The sequence below is a fragment of the Coturnix japonica genome, chromosome 1, assembly GCF_054131305.1.
Source record: "Coturnix japonica strain WE chromosome 1, WE-NBRP24, whole genome shotgun sequence".
Taxonomy (NCBI): domain Eukaryota; kingdom Metazoa; phylum Chordata; class Aves; order Galliformes; family Phasianidae; genus Coturnix; species Coturnix japonica.
Genome location: NC_140663.1, coordinates 51,333,647 through 51,358,013, shown reverse-complemented (window position 1 = coordinate 51,358,013; position 24,367 = coordinate 51,333,647). Strand labels below are relative to the sequence as shown.

Sequence of the window (24,367 nt, the reverse complement as noted above, 5' to 3'; positions counted from 1 at the left end):
GGGAGCTGAGAGGGTCACTGGGCCACATTCCTGATGCCAGACCAGACCCAACCTGCCCACAGCCAAAGAGTTAGAGCTTGATCTTCTTTGAGATCCATTCCAAGCCAAGACATTCTACACTTCTAAATCTGAGCATTAGTAAGGGAGTGGTAGAGCAGTCACACCTTCTGGTGATGTGCCCCATGCCATGAAGGAGAGCCCTGCAGGAGGTTACTCCAGCCCACGTGGCAGGCTGAGAAGCTTCCCAAAGCACCTGGGCTTCTGTTCCAGCACATTGCTGGCTCACGTTCAACATGGCATCCAGCAGCACACCAGAACCTTTCTGCCAAGTCACTTTGCAGCTGGGTGGCCCCTTGCACATATGTGTGTGCAGCTGCATGGATGTAGGTTGGCACCGTGTGGGTGCTATCCGGGGTAAAGTCCACGGTGCAGGTATTGTGATTAACCTGAGCAAACAGCGCAAGCCGAGCGCTGTGGTCAGATGCAAAGGAAAGGCAGGCGTGCAGATGGGACACACAATGAGCTGCTGCCTGGGGAAGGGGAACCGGGGAGAAAAGACACCCTGTGCCTCTAAAACTCAGTGTCAGAGAGTCTGGGTGACGACCCTACAGTGACACTGGTGTTGTGCAGCAACGTGGCTGTCACCAGGCACTGCAGCTGCCTTTGTTTGGGTGTCCCACCTGCTGAAGGATGAGCAGATTGCTTCCAAGCCTTCCCTCTCCCGCAGTCAGGGGCTCCACCACAGTTAGGCAGCAGCCTTGTGTATCCCTCTCTGCGCTGCACTCAGGGCAATAAGGTTTTCCCTTGGCTTCAGGCAGCAGCTCAGCAGGCAGGGCTGGGAGACAGGGCTGGAGAACATGCCTAAATATGGCTGCGTTCCTGCGAGCTGTGGGGCCCCAGCAGCGCTGCGAGGTTCCCAAGGTCTGTGCAGCACCAGGAGGAGCTGCAGGCCCGGCCCCCACCCCGTGTGTTTGGGTGTTGTTTTTTTTTCTGTTTTCCATGCAGAAATGTGCAGTCTTTTGCCCAGGCCAGCACTCTTGGCACCCTTTGGCTGCCCAGAAAATTGCATTAGGCGTTTGTGTTTCCTGTAGTGGATTATGGGTTGTCTGGGATTTCTGTAATTCAGGGAGAGAGAGAGAGAGCTCGACTTCTTTTTCAGTAGGGGCTCCAAATTGCATTTGAAATAATTGCATTGTGCTGGAGGCGAGCGAGCGCTGGGGCGGGATGATGTGTTCCCAGCAGTGCCTTCTTCCACCCACCACTGTGTGCACAGCACAGCCCAAAGCCCACACGGCCCGGGAGCCTCTCGGTGACCTCAGGGACTGCAGGGATATTTCCTGGGCTGAAGGTTAAGCAAGAGCCTCAGTGCCACGCTGAGTCACAAGGAGAGGATTTCTCTGCGCTCTGACCATCAGTTCTCTCATCCCAGCTGGCTCTGGGCTCGGGCACACATCAGGTTTTTAGGCAAACTCTTAGGATTTGTGCAGATGTGGCAGCTATGGGGGATTTCTCTATAATATGGTACCCCCTAATCCTGTGGTGTGAGCAGCTCGCCCCACGGTCCCTGCAGTAGGAAAGCAGGGCCGAGCAGCCAGCAGGTGGAGGCACCCGTAAGGCACAGGGAGCTGCGATGCTCAGCAAGCCTGCCCAGACACGTGGAAGTTTGAGCTGAAAGCTGAGACCAAGGAAAATCTGAGGAATGGAACTGGAAAAGTCTGCGAGCTCGAAGTACACAAAGGGCTCAAACTTGAGCAGCAGAAGAGGAGGGGCCTGCAGAATGTTTGGAATAGCGAAAAGCTGGAGCAATCCTGGCAGCACGCTCCCGAGGCGCAGTTTGTGCTGTCGCAATTCGGCTCCGACAGCTGGGAAGCATCAGGGCGCAGCACACAGGGTGCAGCACAGCCTGCACTCATCCGGCAGGCGATGGAGCCAGAGGTGGTGCAGGGGCTGCTGGGGGAACACCCGTGAGCCGTACAGGGCTCCGCTCCTCGGCTGGCTCAGCCCCGTTACAGCCCACCCTGGAACCCTGTGTACAGCAACACACGTCGAGGTGCTTCTCAGTAAAGCAATTAGTGAGGGAGAATCAGCCTCGTCTCCAGAGATCAGCCATGTAGTAAATTGAGTTGTAGCTCAAGGCCCTACGAGCCAGGGTGCTCCGCTGGAAACAAATGAGAACGACAGGATAAAAACCATTCTGCTCTTGTGATGAGTGTTTTGCTTTGCCCTTTGCTTTGTCTGCCCACCCCGCTGCAGACAAACACTGTCTCCGGCTGGGCATTCGCGCTCCTTCAGCAGCGTATTTGGAAACAAGCAGCTGTAAGCAGTGATTAGCACTGCCTGCCCATCGCCCCGCACACAGCTCACAGCGCAGGGGCTGCTTGATGCTACCGGCTGGGAGAGGAGAAGAGGTGCAGCCCCAATGGCTTAGATCACAGGGCTGGGAGCCCCTCCAGCCTGACCTTGGATGTCTCCAGGGATGGGGCATTTACCACCTCTCTGAGTAACCTGTTCCAGGGCTTACCACCCTTACTGCAAGAAACCTTTGCTTTATATCCAGTCTAAATCACCCCTCTTTTAGTTTGAAACCATTTCCCCTTTCCTATCACAAGGCATCAAGGTGCTCCCCATCCTTACAGGCGTAGGCAGGGCAGGCAGCAGGCATTTTTATGCTAACTGCATAGATGCAGATAACTGCATCTGCACTGCAGGTGTTGTACTGCCTTTGCAGCAGCAGTGTTCTCCAAACGATGCAACTTCAATACACGATGCTGCCCCACAGAAGCACAGACCGGCTGGCTATTAGCAGCGATTAAAGGCACTGCAGCAATGTCTGAAGCAGGCAGGAGAATCATAGAATCGCAGAGTGGCTCAGGTTGGAAGGAACCTTAAAGATCATTGATTTCCAACGCCGTACCACGGGCAGGGCTGCCACCCACCAGCTCAGTTTGGACAGGGCCCCATCCAACCTGGCTTTGAATGCCTCTGTGGATGGGGTACCCACAGCACTGTGGGCAGCTGTGCCAGCACCAAATGGATCATGGTGAGGCAGGGCACTGTTTGCTGAAGCCAGGTGTCCTCAGTGCAAGCATTGGCACCCATCAAATTCCAGGCAACCGCTGTGTGCTGCTGCATCAGAGCAAGGTGCTGACAAGGACTGGCCTCCTCCAGCCAGATGAATTAGCTCAGGTGACAAAACCTTTGCATCCTGTTGGCTTATGTTACACATGGATCAATGACAAGAGGCAACTTGCGCTAATAAAATTTTGGACCAAAGAGCCAACCCGGAGATAAGCAAGGAGAAACATTGACTCTTGCCTGTTGATAGGGAAAGCTCTACCGCTGCCTCCTGCATAACCAGGAGCAAAGTGCAGGCTGGAGCTCCACCTTGGCAGCACGTGGTTACCTGTGGCTGCTGGGAGGAAAAGAGTCTGGCACCTGGAGCTCAGCTGGCAGGAGGGAAACAGAAGAAATGAGGAGGGTTGGGCGAGACATTAAAATGTCACTGATCCGCTCAGCAGAGAGGCAGATTGCAGTAGAAAGGAGAGGGGCACAGCTGCAGGGGGTTGTGAGGGCAAGAGAGAGCCACGTGGGATGAGCCACGATGAGCAGATGATGGCAGCAGCAAGAAACTTTTCCCACTTGTGGTGGAGAAGAGAGGTTGGCTTTGAAGTGTCTCCTAATGATTTCTATGTCTCTGGGTCAAAACTAATAGCTGCGTTTGTGCCTCATTTCACTCCTGTGCCTTAGAGCTTGTGTGAGTCACCATCTCTGTGCCATGCTCTGTGCTGCATAGACCTTTTGGGCATCCTGGTGGGACCTGATTGCAGTAGGAGCCCCAGCACACATCCTTCAAGGAAACCCTTCATGGGGTGTTTTTCTGAGAAAACAAAACAAAACAAAAATAGATCAAGTTTAATGTAAAATGGTGCCAACTGGAAAAGAGGGAGCTCAGGGAAGACCTCATTGTTCTCTACAGTGACCTGAAAGGAGGTTGTGGTGAGGTGGGAATCAGCCCTTTCTTCCAAGTAACAGCAATAGGGCAAGAGGGAATGGCCTCAAGGTGCACCAGGGGAGGTTCAGGTTGGATATGAGGAAAGATTTCTTCTCAGTAAGAGCGGTGCTGCAGTGGCACAGGCTGCACAGGGAGGGTGGTGCAGTCACCATCCCTGGAGGTGTTCAGAGCCGTGTGGATGTGGCACTGAGGGCCGTGGTCTGTGATTCTATGTATTGGCTTCTGAGAGTTCTCTGGAGGGACAGAATTTCTTATAGCTGCCTCTCAGTCTGTCAAAGACAAGGCATTGACAAGCACTTCACAGACTTGTGCATAACATAATGGCAAATAGGCAGGAGTGCTGTGCTGCAGAAAGGGTTAACAGCAGAGGCAGCTGTCTGGTTAGCAGTCTCAGATGGCACATACACATACCTAACAGGCAGCTGGGTTGTGTGAAAAGAAATCAACAGATTATGATTGTAGTCCCAGCTCCAAGGCTTTTTTGTGACTCCAGGAATGCCTCCCATCTCCTCTGCTAAATGGAAGTAATTCCCATCCCACAAGCACACTGCGAAGATCAATTCATTAATCTTTTCTTAAGTGGAAATGCATAGAGCCAGAGAAATGCTAAGACAAAGCATCACGGCAGAATCACAGAATGGCCCGAGTTGGAAGGGACCTCAAGGATCATGAACCTCCAATTCATGCCACAGGCAGGGCCACCAACCACCCCCTTTAATACTAGACCACCCTGCCCAGGGGTACATCCAACCTGGCCTTGAACACCTGCAGGGATGGCAGCAATGACAGAAAGCAAGCACTAGCACACAGCACACCAGTGGAAACTGAGGGTTGGCTTGGCAGCGAAGGCACAGGAACTCTTGTTGACTATTCCACGCACACCAGCACTGAGGGCTCTCCAGGGTCTATTGCTGCCCTGCCAAAAATGCCTTGTCAGGGGACCTGCCCTCAGCATCACTCACAGGCCAGAGCTGGGAGGGATGGGAGTAGGGGAAGGTAGGTAGAAGTGGAGTGAGGTACCACAGAGCAACTCTGTCTTGCAGTATTTCTCAGGGAGAATATCAGACGTATCACAGACGTGTGACTATCAGAGAGGGGGGCAATCAAGTGCGCTCATATAGATTTGTTTCTAAACTGCTTACTTCTAACTTGAATCCAGGCTGAATCCTGTAAGAAGCACTTGAAGCATCCTGCAACATCTCACAGGCAGTATCTTCACCTGTGATCTCCACTCACAGCTGCCCCACTGAAATTAGGATGAAGATAAGGATGGAGATGCTTTTCTCCCAAGGAGCAGCATCTCAGCCACGAGACTCTGCACTTCTTTTCGAGCTAAGGGCAGACTTGTACGTGTGCCTTCAGTGTTGTTTGACAGCCTGGCTCACTTTATCAAGCCCAGTTGAGATGAATGAGACATGTATTTACCCTCGGTGGGCGAGCAGACTGAAGCTGCGTGTAATTGTCCTCTGGGTGCCTGCCACTCCGTGGGGATTTGTAATCGTTCTGAAAAAAAAAAAGAGATTTCCCTGTCACTGGAGGAGACAAACTGGCACCTCATAGCAAAAACATACCACTTAAAATAGCTTTTAACGTGGCCTTGAAGACTATTTTTGGATGAAGAAAAATGTGGTGTATGGGAAGACTGGAGCCAAGCATTGTAACTGCCACTCGCAGCCAAAAGCTGTATGGTTTTCTGAATGTCAGCAGGCCCGTAGGGACCCACAAAGACCACCTAGTGGGTGTCCAGGCTGCACGGCACTCTCGAGAAGTAGAGCATGGCTTCCTTGTGTGTGTGCTGGCACATTGTGACCACCGCCATTTCTGGTTGACTCCTTTTGATCCGGTTGGATCAATGGGCTGAGGCCAATTGTATGAGCTTCAACAAGACCAAGTTTCGGGTGCTGCACTGTGATCACGGCAACCCCATGCAGTGCTATAGGCCTGGGGCAGAGCAGCTGGGAAGTTGTGCGGAGGAAAAAGATCTGGGGTGTTGTTTGACAGCCAGCTGAATGTGAACCAGCAGTGTGCCCAGGTGGCCAAGAAGGCCAATGGCATCCCAGCTTGTACCAGCATTAGTGCAGCCAGCAGGAGCAGGGAGGTGACCGTCCCTCTGTACTCAGCTCTGGTGAGGCCGCACCTCCAGTGCTGCGTTCAGTTCTGGGCCCCTCACTGCTAGAAAGACATGGAGGCCCTGGAGCGTGTCCATAGAAGGGCAGCAGAGCTGTGAGGGGTCTGGAACACAAGTGTGATGGGGAGCGGCTGAAGGAAATGGGGTTGGTCAGGCTGGAGGAGGCTCAGAGGACACCTTATTGCCCTCTATAACGACCTGAAAGGAGGTTGTGGTGAGGTGGGGGTCAGCCTCTGCTCCCAGATCACAGTGATAGGATGAAAGGGAATGGCCTCAAGGTGCACCAGGGGAGGTTCAGGTTGGATATGAGGAAAGATTGAGATATGAGGAAGGTGCTGCAGTGGCACAAGCTGCACAGGGAGGTGGTGCAGTCACCGTCCCTGGAGGTGTTCAGAGCCGTGTGGATGTGGCACTGAAGGACGTGGTCGGTGGGCATGGTGGGGATGGGCTGTTGGTTGGACCAGATACTCTTAGAGGTCTTTTCCAACCTTAACGATTCCGTGATTGTTTTCCTCTGACACAGGGTTACAAATACGGGCCGATGTACAGGCTTTAGGCTTCTGTTATGCTTAGTTACACATCAGAAACACACTGTGAGGGTCCGAAAGCGAATCACCGCTCGCCCAGTCAGCGCATCCCCACACCCAGGGCTCCCATCAGCGCGGCGCTCTGAGGCGAAGCCACCGACCTCACCCGCAGGTAGCAGCCTCAGCCCCCCGCCTTCCTCCCGCAGCGCAGACGCCTCACGCCGGCGGGAGGCGGCGGGCACGGCGAGGCCGTATCGAGGCGGCCATTTTCCGCCCTCCGCCGCGCGCCCCGTGCCCCGCCGCGGCCCCGCCCCGCCCCGCCGTCCCTCCTCTCCCCTCGCCCCGCCCTCCGCCGTCGCCGAAGGTTGCCGAGCGGGGGTCGCGCGGCTTCGGCACCTCCGGAGATTGCCGAGGGGCTTCGGCCCCTCCCCGGCCGCCGCCGAGCCCGTGACCGAGGCGCTCCGGTGGGTCGGAGCCCGCCGCGCTCGCACGCAGCTCCTCCGCCCGCTCCTTCTCCTCGTCCTCCTGCTGCTGTCCTCCGGCGGGGCCGGGCGGCGCGGTGACAGAGCGGGGCGACCGCGGCGGGGGGCGGCCGGGGCTCCGGCGGCGCGGATGGCGGAGGGCGGCCAGCCCCCGCAGCAGCAGCAGCAGCCACAGCCGCAGCTCCTGACCGGCGGCGGCGGCGGGGCCGCCCGCGGCGTGAAGCGGGAGCCGGAGCTGGAGCAACCCATGCCCGGCGGGGACGGCGCCGAGGGCGGCCACAGCAAGCGGCTGCGGACGGAGGCGGAGGCGGAGGGCGGCGGCATGCAGGTAGCGAGGCCGCGGGGCCCGGGCCGCACACGCACGGCGTGTCCCGGGGCCGCGCGGAGGGCGCGGGGTGCGGGGTGCGGCGGGGCCGTAAGCGGTGCCGTGCCCAGGTGCGGGCTGTGCCCCTCGCCGGGGCGTGGGTGCTTCCCTTTGTCTGTGTGCGCGTGGATCGCTTTATTGTGGATCGCTTTATTGTGGGTCGCTTCATTATGGCAAAGCGGGATAGGATATTTTTTTTCCTTTTTTTTTTTTTTTTCCCCTTTTTTCTTGGCTTCCGTTCCTCGTAGCACATCTATGGTGGGAGCAGTGCAATGCATCCATCCCAACTTCTCCTCGCTCGGTCTCTCTTACCGGTGAGAGTTTCAGCTCGCCGCAGCATCCCCGGCTCCTCTCGTTGTCCCGTGACTCTCCCTCCCCATTCCCCGGCTCTCCCTGGTCCTCGCGGGCCCTCCTGGAGGCCTCCCGCTCCTGCCGTGTGGCGCTGCTGCAGCCTGGTGCCTCTGAGGGAGCACAGCGAGTCGTGGGCCGGCTGGGGGAGCTGGGGCTGTGCGGAGGAGCTCAGGGGAGACCTCATCGCTCCCTACAGTGACCTGAGAGGAGGTTGTGCTGAGGTGGGGGTCGGCCTCTGCTCCCAGGTAACAGTGATAGGGTGAGAGGGAATGGCCTCAGGTCGCACCAGGGGAGGTTCAGGTTGGATATGAAGAAAGATTTCTTCCCATGAAGAGCGGTGCTGCAGTGGCACAGGCTGCCCAGGGAGGTGGTGCAGTCACCGTCCCTGGAGGTGTTCCAGAGCTGTGTGGATGTGGCACTGAGGGACGTGGTCTGTGGGCATGGTGGGGATGGGCTGCTGGTTGGACCAGGTGATTTTAGATCCAGCTTTAATGGTTTTGTGATTCTGTGAGGCTGCAGCTTTGCCTGCACGTGAGGCCTGGGCATGGCATGAGGGTGCTGGGTGCCACTGGGTCCTGTGCTGCTGTGGGACGTGTACCCGTTGTGCTGCAGCTGGTGCTAAGCTGGGTGGTATCCATGTGGACCAGTCAACCTACTGACAGTTCCCCACCAAGGGACTTGATCTGGTTTAACAGCCCTAAAATTCAGTTTTTTACATGTACGTTGTCTGTATCCATTAAAGCTGTGCTCCACATTCAGATGAAGGAAAGCATTTTGTTTTCTTCTCATTGACTGCTTTGAGGCAGTAGGATTGCAGTGGTGGGGCTCCCTCAGTGGGCACACACAGCCATGTTAGCACAGTAGGAATGGATGGGGCTGGGTATCAATGCCCAACACTGCCAAACATCTGGGAAATTAAATTCTACATCTTTGTCCCAAGAAGCGAAGACGGACCATAAGGTGTCTTTCATCAGCATTTCTGTTCACATAGCGTGGTCTTTTGAAGTTACTTTGCTTTCAAATAACGGGTCTTTCTTTAGCATTTTCTCTGTGTTTAACTGTATGTAATGCTTACAAGCAGAATAAAGAGCCTATTCTTTGATTACTTCTTTTGCTTTTTTCATATGTACTGCAGGCTTTCTGGAGGCTGGAATTAACACCAGCGACTGTTGTACCTTGTTTTTCCTGCAGATCCTGTCAATTTTCTACTTCCTGCTCCCGGGCCACGGGCTGCTGCTGTGCAAACTCCATGACCTCGTGTTTTGAGGCTGATTGGGAGGGATCCCGGGGTGCCGCGCTTGCCACGGTTCCTTCCGTGCACAACTGATGGCTCAGGATGTGAACGCCGCTTCTGGTGCTGGGAGCAATCATTTAGCTACAGCAATTAGTAACGCAACTGGAAAATGAAGAGTGGCTTTTTTGTTGTTGTTGCTGGTGTTGTCTGGTAACGTGAAATATCAAGCCTAGTCTATGGGAAGGTAGCGGCTGGTTGCCGAGAACTTGAGGCAAAGAGAGCCTGAGAGCTGCCAGTAGCCCTTATGTTTATGGGGCTTCTTGCTTTTTGCTGCGTGCTCAGACAGCTTATGCCGTTAGGGTTTCATTATCTAATCCATCTCTGATCAGGCCGGATAAACGGTGTTTGGCCAGAGCTGATCTTGTTAGGAGGGTGGTGCAAAGCAGCTTGAGTTGGGATTGGGACAAATCGGATCATGGCTGCTATCTGCTCCTGGGACTGATTGCAGTTAATCGTGGCACGGGAGGAATGGTCGTGCACAACCTGCTGCTTTCCAGCTCCCGTTAGTGTGTGAGTGGCAAAAACCGCTGGCCAGGAATGTCTCCTGAAAGTATTTGGGTGTGTTTGTAAGCTTTGGAAAAGAAGGGCCCCAGAGGTACTGCTGCTTTTTAACTGTTTAGATCCTACCTAGGAATGGGATCACTCGCTGCTTGCAGGCTTGGGTGAGTGGAATCGTTTGGATCAGCCCCCTGATCTGCATAAAAATCATCCCCAACAGAGGGGATGACAGTATACTGGCCTCAGTCACTGGTGAAACTTCACCCCAAGGCAGTTGTTGATGCAGCTGTATTTGATGCTTTTCAGACGGGGTTGCTGTACAGATGGAAAGGAAAGTTCTCCTGCAGTAAGCTTGTCTTTAATTGTGCGAGGAACACTGGGAACAGCGGCCAGTGGGGAAGAGCCCCTTCTTTCTCTTCAGGGCTGTAGATGAGGCTGTCAAGTCAAGATGCTGTGTTCCTTCCCCGTCGTTGTGCTAAAGGTGTGCCAGCTGGCTTAAGCTGCTGAGGGAAGTTGTTATTAAACTAGCTTGTAGCTTTGCATGGGGTTGAATGAGTTGATTCGGTCCCCAAGGTGAATTTTGATTTAATTTTTCTGAGGTCTGCTCTGGTTAGTGAATTAAAAGTGTGTCTGAGAGTAATGTGGTACGAGTTAGATGAAGAGTGTGCGGAATTGATCCTTCTTCAAGAACGACTTCTGTGCTCAGTATCCCCGAGTCCCTGGGATGTGGCTGATCAGGGAGGATGACTAACACAGCTTCTGGCCTGCGCCTTATCTAGTCCACATGAACTTTTAATGGCTGCAACAAGTGACTTTGTGTTGCCATTCTGGCATGTTAGCATGGGGTTTGTAAAGATGGCTGGTGCTTTGGCATCAGTCCTTTGTAGCAGGAGAGGTCCAGGCAGGGATGCGATGGCTGTTGCCAGTTTGAGGTGAAAATTCCTTCGTGGTCTGAAATGGAGCTGTGTGCTTAACCTCAAGTGGTGTGCATGGGAGGGATCTCAATGGCTGGCCTGTTCCGTGGTTTCATGGTTCAAGCTGTGGACCCTCTGTGGTTCTTCAAATGAGGATGAGAGATGGATCTGCTACTAATTTCCAAAGAGGGTTTTGAGCTTTATGAGTAGAGGGGCTGACTGGGGCTGTGAAACAGAAGAGGCCTGTGAACAACAGCTTCTGAACCGTGTGTGACCCTGTGGAAATCGGAGTATTTAAATCTCATGGAGGGGAACACCTAGTTCCAATCCATCATGGCAAAGCATGACTCAAAATCAGGTTAGCTTTTCCCCCCTCTTATTATTCATGCCATGACCGTCTTTGTAAAGAAGCAGCAACACAAAATGTCTGAGATATCCAAGATGAGGAATGGAATTCCACTTTTACAAAGCTGACCCCTGCCTTGGGTCCAGGATGAAGTTGGTGGGATGCTGTTTGGACAGGCTGTTGTGGAGGTGCTGAGGTGTAGGGAATCACCTTCTCCTTTGTTGTTACTTCTCTGTTTGCTTTTGACCTATGGTTGTTTTTTTCATGTTGTTGCTGTTCTGTTTTTGTTTTAAATATTTGAGTGTTCGGAGTTACCTGACACTGTCTGGGAAGGCTTAGAAAAACTCCAGTTCAAAGCACCCTTTTGGCACGCAGGCTGAAAGTTGGGATTATAGAGGTGCTGAGAGCACTTTAAAGTTGGCTCTTTTCCTGCCATATTCGGGAAAATGGAAAGCCCCAATCAAGTATTCTGGATACTTGAGTACCCCTGCAGGCACTGCCCGTGTTTCTCTTTGGATTTCAGAGGTTTGTGTTTAGAGGCGATGGCTGGAGTTGAGAGGTTGGAAGCTGAGCAGAGGTCTGGCTTTGCTGGAGCTGGTTTCCTTCTGCATGTGTGTACCAGCTGTACGCATACGCTTACTAATTTTTCCTTTCCAGAACTCCCATTTAGACGCACAAGCGTGCTGGCATCTGCAGGATGCCTGGGCTCTCTTTTTGCAAGAGCTGAGCTTAGAGCGGTATGTCTCTCAGCATCGTTTGGCTTTTCCTCCCAGGGAGCCTATCAGCAGGGCTCCCACTCGCTCTCTGGCATTTATGCCTCACCTCTCTGCTTCCAGGTAATAAAAACAACAAACCCACGCAAAACAGAACCAAAGTTAGGCCAGTGGTGAGCCACGTGTGTGGAAGCCATGGACCTGAGCAAGGCTCTGTGTGTGGCCTGGGGCCCCCCGGAGACCTGCTAAAGGGCTGCTTGCTGGTAGCTTGTGAAAATAAGCCTATCGCTGGTGGCCTTCGGGCTGCTGCTGGGGAACCTCTGGCCCTCAGGGCGTTTTGGGTAGAAATTGTTGTAAAACCTATTAGTCTGTGCTGATGGCTCGTCTTGTGACGTGGGGCAGACTCCAGTTTTCAGTGGAGAGAAAGAGAAGCTGGTGTTTTGGCTGCCTGGAAACTTGTTGTTTAATTTGCCAATCTTGGATATTACTTGACCTTCTCTGTGTGTGTGCTTTTGAAATGCCGTGACTAAGGGATCAGAGGAACATCCAGAAGTGAAGTGAGAGAAGCAATTAGAGGTAACGAGTTCCAGTTCATTGAAGCATCCTGTTGATCTACATTTTACAGTGGTATTGAATGGAGGCTGGAGTGTAGCTGTCATGAGATAATCCCAATGTTTAGGGATTAGTTGCTTGACTGCGTTTTGGGCCTTAGCTGCCTTTGCTCTCCAGTAAATTTAATTTTGCCTGCAATCTTTTCTTAAGTCAAGAAAGTGCTGGTTTGCAGGATGCGCTTATATTTCTCCAGGGGTGCTTCCCCTCTATTTCTCTTTCATGAGCACACCGCCATTTTGTAGAACCACAGAATCATTTAGATTAGATAAAACCACTGAGATCACCCGGTCCAACCCCCAGCCCATCCCCACCGTGCCCACTGCCCACGTCCCTCAGTGCCACATCCACACGGCTCTGGAACACCTCCAGGGACAGTGACTGCACCACCTCCCTGGGCAGCTCCAATGCATCACTGCTCGTTCAGTGAAGAAACTTGTCCTGATATTCAGCCTAAAAGTTCTCTAGTTTGTCCTGGAAACCAAAGATCCAGGCCCAGCTGAATTTGAGCTTGATCCAGAGTCTCTTCGGATACCGCCATTAGCTCGCTTGGTGAGACATTGATGTTCAATCGTCTATCCCATTGCCACCTACTAACCTTTGGAGAGCAGGCAAAGTATACTTGTAATTGGTACCGACTAGAAAGCTGGGCATGAGATCTTTTACTCGCATCTCTGTTGCAGGACACTGGAATGTTGTTACAGTGGCTGCGCCTTCCCATTGCTGCTGCCTTTGTCCAGGAGAGTTCACTGTGCAGGAAAATTGGATGCTTTCTTCAAAGAGTGTGGGCTAGAAGCAATTGTTGCTTTTTCTTTATGACTTTCTTGGGTTTTATCTGCTCGTAATTGCCTCGACAATAATGCAAGTATTACTTAGCATAGAAATGGGGAACAACATGCACCATTTAAGGGAGGGGAGAAAAAGCAGCAGCACATCTTACCCTGTGGCTATATGTAGCTAAATTTCCTTTAATAGAGAGGCTAAAGAAGCAACCTTATGTGGTCTTTCTGTCTGTTGCAAATATCAAAACATTCTCCCCAGAGGCTCCCAAGCTCCGGGATCTGGATCCAGCTCAGGTTTCTTGCAGGGCCGCGTGCTCTCCTTGCACAGGCTTTCTGCAGAGCTCTTCTCCTGTAGGAGATCCTCACAGGTGCTTGGGGTGGCTGTGGCTCTGGGGGCGAAACCCAGGAATAAAACCCTACCAAGGCTTTACAAGGCTTGATTTAGCACTGCGTGGGTTGAGAAAAGGCTGAAGCTGTGATCCCAAGCCTGTAATTTGCTGCTGGTGGTTGCTGTTTCTGCGCTGGCAGTGGGGTGGGAATGTTGCTTTTCTGAGTCCAGAGAGCTGGCTTCCACAGGGCCCTCCTTATCTTCTCCCTTGGGTCTGAGTCTTGCAAGCAAGAAGGCTGGAGGGGATGCTCTTGGATGGTAGTGTATGGGAGGTGATGCTTCAGAATAGTTCCTGCATTGTGTTGATTTGTGTTCTATTTCTTTGCATCCTCTTCATGGGAAGAAGAAATAAAGAGCTTCTCCATTGCCCTTCTTCTGTTCCAGAAAGAAAAAGGCTGCTGTCCTGTGTTTGCTGCCAGTAAGAAACGCCTTGGAGCCCAGCTGGATGGGAATGGGTACATGTGCAAGTGTTGGGCTCTGGATGCTTCTGAAAGCTCAGCTTTTGAGTAACTTGTGGTGGTTTCTGGGATTCAGGGCAACATTTAAGTGATGCTTTTCTAGTCCCATGATAGGGTGGGGCACCGGGAGAAGAACCCAAGCTGCTGCTGATGGCATCTGGGCGAGTTTGCTCCCTATGGAGTCCCAGCCGAGTGGCTGTGTGCTGTGTTTTTACAGATGACCTCATCTCTAAGGGCATCAGATGGATAACACTCACCGAGGTGCTGTTAAATCTGGAGGGAGTTTTGTTATCAGATAAAATGGGCGCAAGTTCAGATTGAGAGCTGTTTGGTATTTCATTTCTTTTGTTTTCATCTCTCATCTGACCCCAAATCGTATTTACCACAGGTAATCTAAACCCTGCACCGAATACAAAAAAATTAATTTTTAATGGTCTTTTCTATGGTACTCATCTCTGTAGCGTGGGTACTTCATAGCTACTAATGATCTTATTTCTTGTTTTCCTGAGAGGTAGAAAAGATATATTATCTTTTATTGTAGGAAATGAGGAATTGAGGTACTGATAATATGGCCAGCTTGCAAAAATCTCATTAACAACTGCAACCTGACTCTTTTTCGTTCTTATTTCTATTTGTTTTTACTGTAGCTGGTGGCTCTGTGGTAATGTTTAGACGTTTGATCTGCAGCTCTCCACAGCTACCGCTGCTGCCACAGGCTGATGTCTAAGTGTGCCATGTTGGGCAAATGCAAAGTGATGCAGTTTTCATTTGGGGGGAATGAGAAAGTGGAAAAGCTTGAACTAAGTAACGTGGTCATCATTGTAAAGGAACTTCGCTTTCAAGGTGAGATAGGTTTGAAGCCTAACTTTGTAAGCAGAAGGGATGCTGTTAGCTCAGAACCCATGTATCTCTCAGTTTCTGCAGTGATGGGCAAGTGCATTGCACAGCTGTTTCTCTTTGAACACAGTCCTTCCTGGGCATAAATAAGAGTCAGGAACAAATTGCATAGAAGTCAGTGTACCTACATGAAACCAAACGGAGTTACATGGATATCTGTAGCTTGTATCTTTTAACATGGAGCTCTTTTGCAAATAAGATGATGTTCCAACAGAGAATGTCGCTACCTTACCTTCAAAGTAAAAAAGCCCAGAGCAGAACTTTTTGGTCTTTTAACAAGGAGCAGGCTGCTGTTCACACAGAGAAGGACAGGGACCAGCACCTCTACTCTGCAGCTCTTTGAGTTGATCTGGTGGCTGCCGGCAGGGCGCCTCATTTGCGGGGACCTGAGGTTTGATGCAGGAGAAAACAGAGTATAGAAATGTGCTGTGTGGCTGGGGCTGTGCCATCTGCACAGAACCCTAAAGAATAGGATGAGGATTTTGGACTGGGTGCCTGATCTTGTTGCCAGGCTTGTCAGACTACAGCATAGAAAGTAGTATAAAGCTGTAGGGGGGGGGAGAGGGGGTTGCAGGGAGTGAGATTTAGATGAGGTATCGGGGGAAAGTTTTTTACAGAGAGAGTGGTGAGATGCTGGCACAGGCTGCCCACAGAGGTTGTGGGTGCCCTGTCCCTGGAGCTGCTTAAGGCCAGGTTGGATGGGGCCCTGGGCAAACTGATCTAGTACTTGATCTAGCAGTTGGCAACCCTGCATGTGGCAGGGAGGTTGGAACTTTATGATCCTTGCAGTCCCTTTCTAACCTAAGCCATTCTATGTTCTGTAGCGTTTCCATCAGTCCATCTGCACTTCCAAGGCCCACTTCTGACCCACAGAGTTATTCTCCAAGAACTGGACTGCTGTGTTGGACTTGGGAGTGCTGAATGAGGCTGGGGCTGGTGTTTGAGTCTGTTCCAATTACCCATTTATCAGACGTGTGTAGACATATGTGTCTGAGCGCGTGTACGGAATATGCCAAGAAACTGAAACGATGCATGTAATTAGGTCTGTTTTTCCTTTGTGTGTCACTATCTGCTGATTGAGTCCTTGCAGAAAGGACTTGCTGCCTTTCGCCGTCTTGCCTGGTCTCTTCTGCCTTCTTTCAAGTACAAGCGCAGTGTCGCGTGCTCAGTGCCAAACATTGCAGACAGATTCAGAAGAATAGCTTGTCTCTAACTGTTGATAAGTCACAAATTTGCATCACTAAATTGTTCATGTTTCATGTTCTGGCCTGAAATCCGCCTGTTTGCGGGCTTAGGAATGTTATCTGAGCTTCTTTCCATCAGGCTTTTTTGACTGCTGTAGAGATGATCTTGGGGTAGGTCTTTTTGGTGGGGAAGGTGTTGACTACAGTGCATGGAGTACGTGGAGGCCCTGTCAGACTCCGTGTGGATTTGGTTGTTTGTTTTCTTTCTTCTTTCTCCCTCCTGCTCCCATTATTCAAGGCTCAAGGAGGTAAGTAAGGATCCTTCCCCCACTGCTCAACAAACTGATGTTTTGATCTTGAGTGGTATCAGTTCTTTGTGACTGCCTTCGGGAGGAGCTTGGACCACGATTCCTTTTAGCACGAGGAATTTGTTGATGTGTGACTAGGGTTAACTGTGGACTGTTAGCTGATGGATGTCGATGGAGCATGTCCATGCTGCTTGGAAAGGTTTCCTTAAATAGGCATGACCTTTCCAGTGAAAACAGGAAGATAATTTTTGCCATTTTTTTTCTTTCTTTTGAGCTTGGTGCTTGTTTCAGTTTTGGAACTCCTGATTACTGCAGGCACTTGCTATAGAAGAAGCAGGTTCCAGTCTTGGTAGCTTCATGGGACAGGGTTTGTCAGCTTTCTTAGAGTTTGATAGAGTTTGGCTTGCTTTGCAGTGCAGCATTCAGTATAGCATTCTTTCTGTACCAGCTGCTATTTTTTTTCTCTTTTAACCTTTGGTGATCTGTTTCTCTTTCCTTTTCATGCTACCATCCGAAAATCTATGTATAAGGACAAGACATGAGGGCAGGGAACGTGTTCTGGTTCATCACATGATAAGAAGCTCCATTTCTGTTGGCTTTTGGTGTTTGTTGGTGTGGACGTTGCAGCTGAGCTGGGGACAGTGGTCCTTTCCCCACCGAGTCAGGAGCCCCTGGCTGCCAAGTGGACGTGGTGACAGGCTGCTGCCCAAAGCAGGCACCGCATGGAAACACAACACGTGTTTCCAGCTCCTGCAGGCACTCACTTATTCCAAGATGACAGATCCCTGTCTTTTCATCATTGCCACTGACAAGGTCTTAGCGGGCTCTTCTATGAACTCTGTAGTCTGTTTCTGTCTAAATAAGCAGGAAATCTATATGCTTTGGCCCCTATTGTAAGATATCATGCGGAGTTGATTCTCCTGGGTTTAATTCTTGATAAGGAGATGGTTCAAATACTCTAAAGAGTGGGCAGGTTGACCGGTCTTGATGTCACAGTGGTATCAAGTATTTTATTTGGCTTGTGTGCCTTGCTTGGTCATCAGAGTTGGTCAGGATAGTCTGTGGAAATACAGTTATTATGGCCATTCTACTGAGCAGTTCCTTACTCCAGACTACCAGTTTGATTCCTGAACTCTTGGACTCTACAGTGAAGATGCAGAGGTTTGTCTGTATTCCCAGTTCCTTTTGGGATTAGCAAACTTTACTTCTGCTTCCAGAATAGGATTTTGAAGACCATCCCTAAATCTCTGAACCCTTTAAGCAAAAGTAAACATGTGGCATTGTTCCCTGCCATGGGTGAATTCCTACCATTGTGAGACTGTGTCTGGCTGTGACTTCCTGAGCAGGATTTTGATGATGAGTAAGGTCACACTAAGTAACAGAGAACTTCGTAATGGGCCGCTGTTCAATTTTAGTTCTTAGGTAAGTATTGTTCTGTCTTGTATGGATGCTCCTGGGCTGTGGAGGCTGTTGGGTGATCAGCTTTGCGCTTGGCAAGATGCATTTCTTTGTAAATCATTACTGCATTGTGCTTATCGCAGAGGTAACTATCCGCGTGAAGTTACAACCAGAAAATGAGGTGAATTTTATACAGGCTGCATTCAAAAAGCTGTTCTATGGAAATAAGGCTGTGCTGGGAAGCATGGATGGGATGTGGCACGTCTTGTCTCCTGCAGGCTGCTGCTGCTTCCCTGGGTGACTCAACAGAGACTTTTACCTCTGGCCGCTGTTGAATTATTCCTGGGTCAGGACTCGCTGGAAGCTGTCTTGTTGAATGCTAATTTGACATGCAATGTGTGAAGGTTATTAATTAGCAAGGTGGGAAAACCAGCGTGCCTGTGGGATGCTTTCCTCTTACCTGGACGAGCTCAAATAGTAAAAATGTAAAGCATCCGGCAGATTTCCTTACGCTGTTGTCAATGAGAACCAAGAGCAAATTGTGCTGCCTTCAGAGCCCTCTGATAGTATTGTCATGGCTTCTGCTTCTGTTTACAGATTTCCCGTGTAGCTGAATTAAATTAACAAGACTGGTCAATTCATTGGTGCTGTTTTTAATGCCCTGGGCAGCAATGAATCTGGCAAGGATGCAGCGTCGTTTTCACGTGCTGTTCAGAAAGGGAGGATGTAGGGCTGAAACACGAAGCAGTGTTATTGCTTGGGGGAGAGGTTCACAGTAACAATGAGGATGTCAGGGGAAGGGAATGGAAAACACTTCCAGCAACTCATTTTCCTCTGCCACTCGCAGGGTGGTCAGTCACTAGGTGGGCCAAGTTGTTTTTGTCGTGTATTGGCTAGACAGAGACTAATGTATCCACAGAGTTTATACAAGGCAGATAGCTGTACAGGAATCAAAGCAGATCTCTTGGTTCCTGTTCACAGATGTAATCCTTTGTTTTCAGCAGTTAAATATCCCTGTATTCTTTGGCCTAGCTTTCGTTATCATAGAACTGAGCCCTTCTTAAGTCCTTATGTGTGTAATGGCATAATGCTGATGCTAGGAACAAAAGTTTTGGTGTGAGAATGCACCCAGAGAGAGAATTAACTGCACCAGGCTGTTTGTGGAGAAACAGATCCTTGAGCACTGGGTTCAGTCAGTCATCAAAGAGGATGGTCCTTGCAGAGTGCTTTGGGAGCACCACTGAGCTGCATGCTGCCACGTCTTATGCTGCAGCAGCTGACTGCGTACTGCAGCATCCTTCCCTAGCACCAGAGTTCATTGAAATACTCACGTGGATCTGTAACCTGTTGTTAGGGGTGGTTTCTGCGGTAGCCACAGTGCTGTGGCTTCCGGCAAGGGATGTGTGGTGTGAAACCTTACCTTGGGGCTAAGCCAGTCTGACTGGAAGAAGCAGTCCTCTACCTCTGCTCTCTCTTCAGTTCTGATTTCTCCCTGTGTTTTGATCTCATAGAAAATGAATAATGCCAAAGGGGAATTTGTCGCTGAAGCAAGCTGACTCTGCTGTGGTGGATCTTGTGGCTTGGAAGATAATCTTTAAAAAGAGGACAGGGTTCTCAAATGTGCTATTTGTTTGGGGAAGGACATTGAACTGTGCCTTCTGGATCCTGATAGGTGTCGGGCTAGTTTATTTGGCATGTGATCCTCAGTATGCAGCATCTGTGTCTTCCTTGGGAGCTTCAACAGATCCCAGATGAAGGTGCCATGGTGCCTGCCAGCTGAGCAGTGCTGCTTCCTCCATAGTATGCTCAGATCAGCGCTGCAGGGAGCAGGTCTGGAGCATGAGTCGTAAGAGGACTGGCTGAAGGAACTGCAGTGGCACAGGCTGCCCAGGGAGGTGGTGCAGTCACCATCCTTGGAGGTGTTCCAGAGCCGTGTAGGTGTGACACTGAGGGACGTGGTCAGTGGGCATGGTGGGGATGGACTGATGGTTGGACTGGGTGATCTCAGAGGTCTTCTCCAACCTCAGTGATTCTGTGATTCAAAGTGTTTGGACAACGCTCTCATGCATAGGATTTGAATTTCGGGTGATCCTTGTAGTTTCCTTCCTATTCAGGTTATTCTGTGATTCAGTGAAAGTTCATTTACATCTCTGAACTGGCTCAGTGTGGAGTCACATGTCATCAGGACACAGGAGAGGGGAGTGAGTGCTGCAGGGCAGAGCTGGAAGCAGCTGTATAGGTCAGCCCGAGTGTGTCTGGTGCCATTAACATGGGATGCACTCTTCTGGCTGAGGGTGAGATGGGAGGGCTGGGCAGAGGCTGTTCGTGACAGCAGATGCTGGGATCTGCCGTGTTCCTGAGGCTGCCATGTGGCTGGGAGTGCCCTCTGCTCTTGTCCTCCCTTGGCTCCCCTGCAGAGATGGGGAGTACACAATTGCTCACTGCCATTTCCCCAGCATGCTGTGTTTCAAAGTCCCCACTTTAGTACGTCTGTGACTTGCATATGGACCAAACACATCAAAATCCATTTGAATTGCCATGGCAGCCCTTGTTGCTGTGGGCTAGTAGAAAGGCAGTGCCTTCACGTAGTGTAGTGAATGGGACTTGGGCAGAGGCTGCTTGTGCCAGTGGTCCTGAGGTTGGGTTGGCTGGGTTGGCCGTCACTGTGAGCCATCAAGGGAGAGAAAGGCCAGGGATGCCTTGTAATGAGGTTTGGCCAATGGCGCTACATTTCCACCTCCTGTGTAGGGATTCACACCCTTCCTTTTATTGTCCAGGAGTGTCTGGTTTGTAGATGGGTGTTTGCAATTGAACGCAGCACCTCTCAGCGTGATGGCTGTGAGCTGTTCCAGGCACAGAAACTGGGAGATAGAAACCGTCCTACATGCTGAAGTAACTCATCTGGCCCCTTTCCAGCTGTTTCCTCTCGGTAAATATTCCTTCTAGACTCTTACTTTGCTGTTTCCTGTAGGTTGAAGGTCATTATGTAAAACAGCTCCTATTTCCTTGGAGTGAAGTGGGTTGGCTACAGAAATGAAGGCACCGGGACTCTCGGTGAATTCTTTTGTGCTGCTGCATTAGCAGAAGGCTGTCACGTTTTGATTGTTGGCTTGTGTATAGACCTCTGTGTGTCTGCAGGTGTCAGGGGGTAATAAAGGCAGCAGATGCTGATGGTTTCTGTGCTTTTCACAGTGAATTTTAAGCTAAAGGAAAATTGCATCCTTTATCTTTTTACAATAAATCGGACAGGGTGCGCGTAAGAAGTACCAGTGCAAACAGCACCATGCGAACACAATGCAAGCATGGGGAAAATTACATAGAAAAGAGCTTGTAGGAAATCAATAAATTCTTTGAAAGGTTTGAGTTGGGGCAGGTGGGAGCTGGTAGCTCACTGCGTATATAAAACTCAGGGATACCAAAGCCTGTGTTGTTTGATAGTCCTTTCCAATTTGTGCCCCATTCCTTGTCTTTCCAGGATGTGCCCGTAGACTTGTCCACGGGTGAGCTTGTTGTTTCGGCCTCCTGTGTTCTGGAGCGTGTTGTGGTTCAGGCAAGCTGAGATGTGCCTTTGGTTTCTTTTGATGGGGAAAACAATGCTGGGTGATGCATGGAGGCGTGAGGTGCTGTAAAAGTGAGCAGGGTGAAACAGCCCCAGGGGTGGCTGATGTGGGGGCTGGTCTGAATGCCTCTGCCCCTGGGGGTCGGTCCCAGCTGTTTGCAGCTGCCCCAGGACCATGCCCCGCTGGGATGGCAGTGGTGACTGACTCAGAGGGGATGGCTTCCTGGGGAGCGGCAGCAGCAGGATGTGGAATGCTTCCTGTGCGTTTGATCCCTCCGTAAAGATGATTCTGCCTCTGTGTAATTAGGGACTGCTGCTTTCTTTACTGGTGTACTAAATATAAATGGAGGAGCAGGTCTAATACACTCCAAGTTGCAAATGTCAAGTGTCGATAGCTTTATTTTCCTCTCACCAAATCTGATTTGTTTTTAAGTGCTGCCACTAAATCTAATGATGCAGTAATTCTTGTTTGTTAAAAAGAATGTGAGGTTGAGGCTGAGAGGGACTATGTATTCTTCCCCATTCTTTCTCTTTCACGTCTTGATCCAGAAGTGCCCAGTGCTAAGTTTATGTTTGGCTAAAATATAGTTAAAGTTTTCTCTCTGCGTGGTTTTTTTTTGCTATGGATTTGTACATTTCAAACGTTACATCTGCGACAGTCAGCAGAGTGCAGAAACTGTAAAAGGAAAAACCGCAGTGAAGACAATGAAGCTGCTGCCAGAGCCCAGGCTTGTGGGGATTTACTTGTGGCTTCACATTGGGTTTGGGATTCTTTGTCTGCTGAGCTGCAGCCTGAGCCCTCGCAGGCTCCAGGGAGATGTGTAATGGGACGGACATCTGTGTGTAAGATGCCTTGGCCTGTATGTCTGCCCCCATAGCAGGAGGAGTGGTGACAAATAGGAGTTTTTCTCAACCCCCAGGGATCCTGTGGGGCCCAGTGGGCCCTATCCAGATCCATCTACTCATGCCCTGGTCTGAGCAGGGAGCAGCCTGGAGCCAGGCGTGCCTTAGACACAGGGGTACCCTACACCCTGCAGGGTCAGCCAGGGCTTTTCTGGCTTTGGGAATCATGGTCTAGCACAGCAGTTTCACTGTAAGTTATTTTCTGGGAGTGGGTGGCGGGGTGAGGGAGTCTGAAGAGGTGATCTTTCATCATGAGGTCTTTCCATCACTAGTGGGAGATGAGAGTAACATCTGCCTCTGGAGCTGGACCTGTGCTGGCCTATTCTCAGCCTTATGGAGAGGGAGAGCTGGCCCTGTACTGTGCGTGCCTCTGCTCAGCTGTAGGCATTGCTGACCAGCACAGAGGATTTGTTTTCCAAAAGCTGTTTCTTCCAGTGTGTGATAGCGTTAACAGCCACATCTCTTTGAAGGTGGATGTTTTCTGTGTCTCCAAACACTCCTTTAAAATTACCTTTTCTTTTTTCCTTCTCCCCACCTTTCCTCTTTCTAATAACCTAATGCTGCCTGTTCCAATGGAAGATGAGATCTGCCTGTCTCCTCACCAGCTTTCCTCCCAGGGCCGTGCTGCTGGCAAGCACATGACGGTCCCATCAGCATTCCCCTCCCAGCAGCACACAGGGAGCAGTGTGCGCGGGGACAAGCAGCCCTGTGTGGCTCTGCCGGCGGGCACCCGCAGCATGGCTTTGCCTTTCCTTAGCACGATGTAAGTGATCGAGGGCCTGAATTATTCACTGCCTGCCTGGCTGGGGGTATTGAGTTCCCTTGGGCTGCGTGTGTGCCCCGGTGCCCTGTGCCGTCTGGGCAGTGGGCTGCTCAGAGCATCAGGGATGCCCCTGAGCCACGTACCCGCAGGTTGGTGACATCGTGCTGCCCTGCAGTCTGTCCATCTGTGGCCTTTCTGCTGTTCAAACAGCTGTCAGCAGGTCTGCGTTGGTTTCCATCCACGTTCGTGCTCCGTTAGTCTTATTAATCTGAATAAGTTTATTGTTTTATTGCAAGATCTCTATCGATGGTGTTATCACAGCTCTTAAGAGCTCCAAAGGTATATTTTCAGCTTTTGGAGGAGTGTTTTGCAATTCTGTGAGAACTTCGGGATGTTTGTGTTGCTCCCAGCCCTGCTTTGTTCCCCTCTTTCCTTTTCAAGTGGTGACAGCAGGTGGCTGGTCCCTGGGGAAGCTGGCTGTGACCACAGTGCTCCTTGGTCCCCGGCTGATGGTGCTGGGATGGGGTTTCAGGTCCACCTCCTGGCTGCGCCGAGCCCTTGTTTTTTCACCTCTAATTGGATCATGTAAATCAGCTCTTTCTTTATCTCGTCCTCTTTGTCCAGAATCTCCTTCAGCTGATTTTGTTGAATAAATCAGCCCTGCTGTTGGATTGATTTTTCTTTTTCTTTCTTTTTTTTTTTTTTCCTGTTGATCTTTTAAAAAATAGAGCAAAATAGGGGTAATTGAGCTGTGACCAATAATTTCCATCAAAAACTGACTTCTGCAGCAGAAATCATAAGCAAATGATTGAGTACAAAGTGACAATTTATTTCATTCTTTATAAATGCTGTGCTGATACAGCCTGTTGGGGTTGCAGTGTACTATGAACTGCTTTGGGGTCCCTTGGGTCTGACAGATGTTAGGGAAAACAGAGCTCCCTCCCAGGGTGTGGACTGGGGGATATCTTTCCTGCTCAGCTTGGTCCCTCTGTAACATGAGATCTCCGTGACCTCAGCTTGGGGACCTGTGGGTGGGTGTTCTGCTCCTTGTGCCCCTCTGAGCAGCCAGGCGTGCTGCTCCTTCTGAAAAGGTCCTGAAGCGTGTCCAGAGAAGGGCAGTGGAGCTGTGAGGGGTCTGGAGCACAAGTGTGATGGGGAGCGGCTGAGGGAAATGGGGTTGGTCAGTCTGGAGGAGAGGAGGCTCAGGGGAGACCTGATCGCTCTCCACAACAACCTGAAAGGAGGGTGTGGTGAGGAGGGGGTTGGCCTCTGCTCCCAGGTAACAGTGATAGGGTGAGAGGGAATGGCCTCAGGTCGCACCAGGGGAGGTTCAGGTTGGATATGAAGAAAACCTCTTAGTAAGAGCGGTGCTGCAGTGGCACAGGCTGCCCAGGGAGGTGGTGCAGTCACCGTCCCTGGAGGTGTTCCAGAACCGTGTGGATGTGGCACTGAGGGACGTGGTCAGTGGGCATGGTGGGGATGGGCTGCT

The 24,367-nt window shown here is 50.9% G+C and overlaps 1 protein-coding gene and 1 long non-coding RNA gene across 23 annotated transcripts in view; one reads left to right on the top strand and one right to left on the bottom strand.

The window, feature by feature from the left end:
* Positions 1–5,134: 5,134 nt before the first annotated feature.
* LOC146762413 (uncharacterized) lies at positions 5,135–6,963 on the bottom strand. The gene is made up of 2 exons (XR_014935643.1): positions 6,829–6,963; positions 5,135–5,515 (listed from the first exon to the last, which is right to left on the bottom strand). It is a non-coding gene; the product is annotated as an uncharacterized LOC146762413 (long non-coding RNA).
* A 13-nt stretch (positions 6,964–6,976) lies between these two features.
* RBFOX2 (RNA binding fox-1 homolog 2) overlaps positions 6,977–24,367 on the top strand; it is a 157,652-nt gene continuing 140,261 nt past the window's right edge. For 19 of the 22 annotated variants that reach the window (XR_014935627.1, XR_004307447.2, XR_014935599.1 and 16 more), the window contains exon 1: positions 6,984–7,477. Coding sequence is in view for 12 of the 22 variants with exons in the window: in XM_032444988.2 (XP_032300879.1) it covers positions 7,280–7,477 (198 nt within the window). In the remaining 10 variants the exon portion in view is untranslated. Of the gene's footprint in view, positions 7,478–17,574; positions 17,678–24,367 lie in introns of those variants that run through there. The other 3 variants (XR_014935598.1, XR_014935617.1, XM_085519184.1) reach the window with 3 other exon arrangements.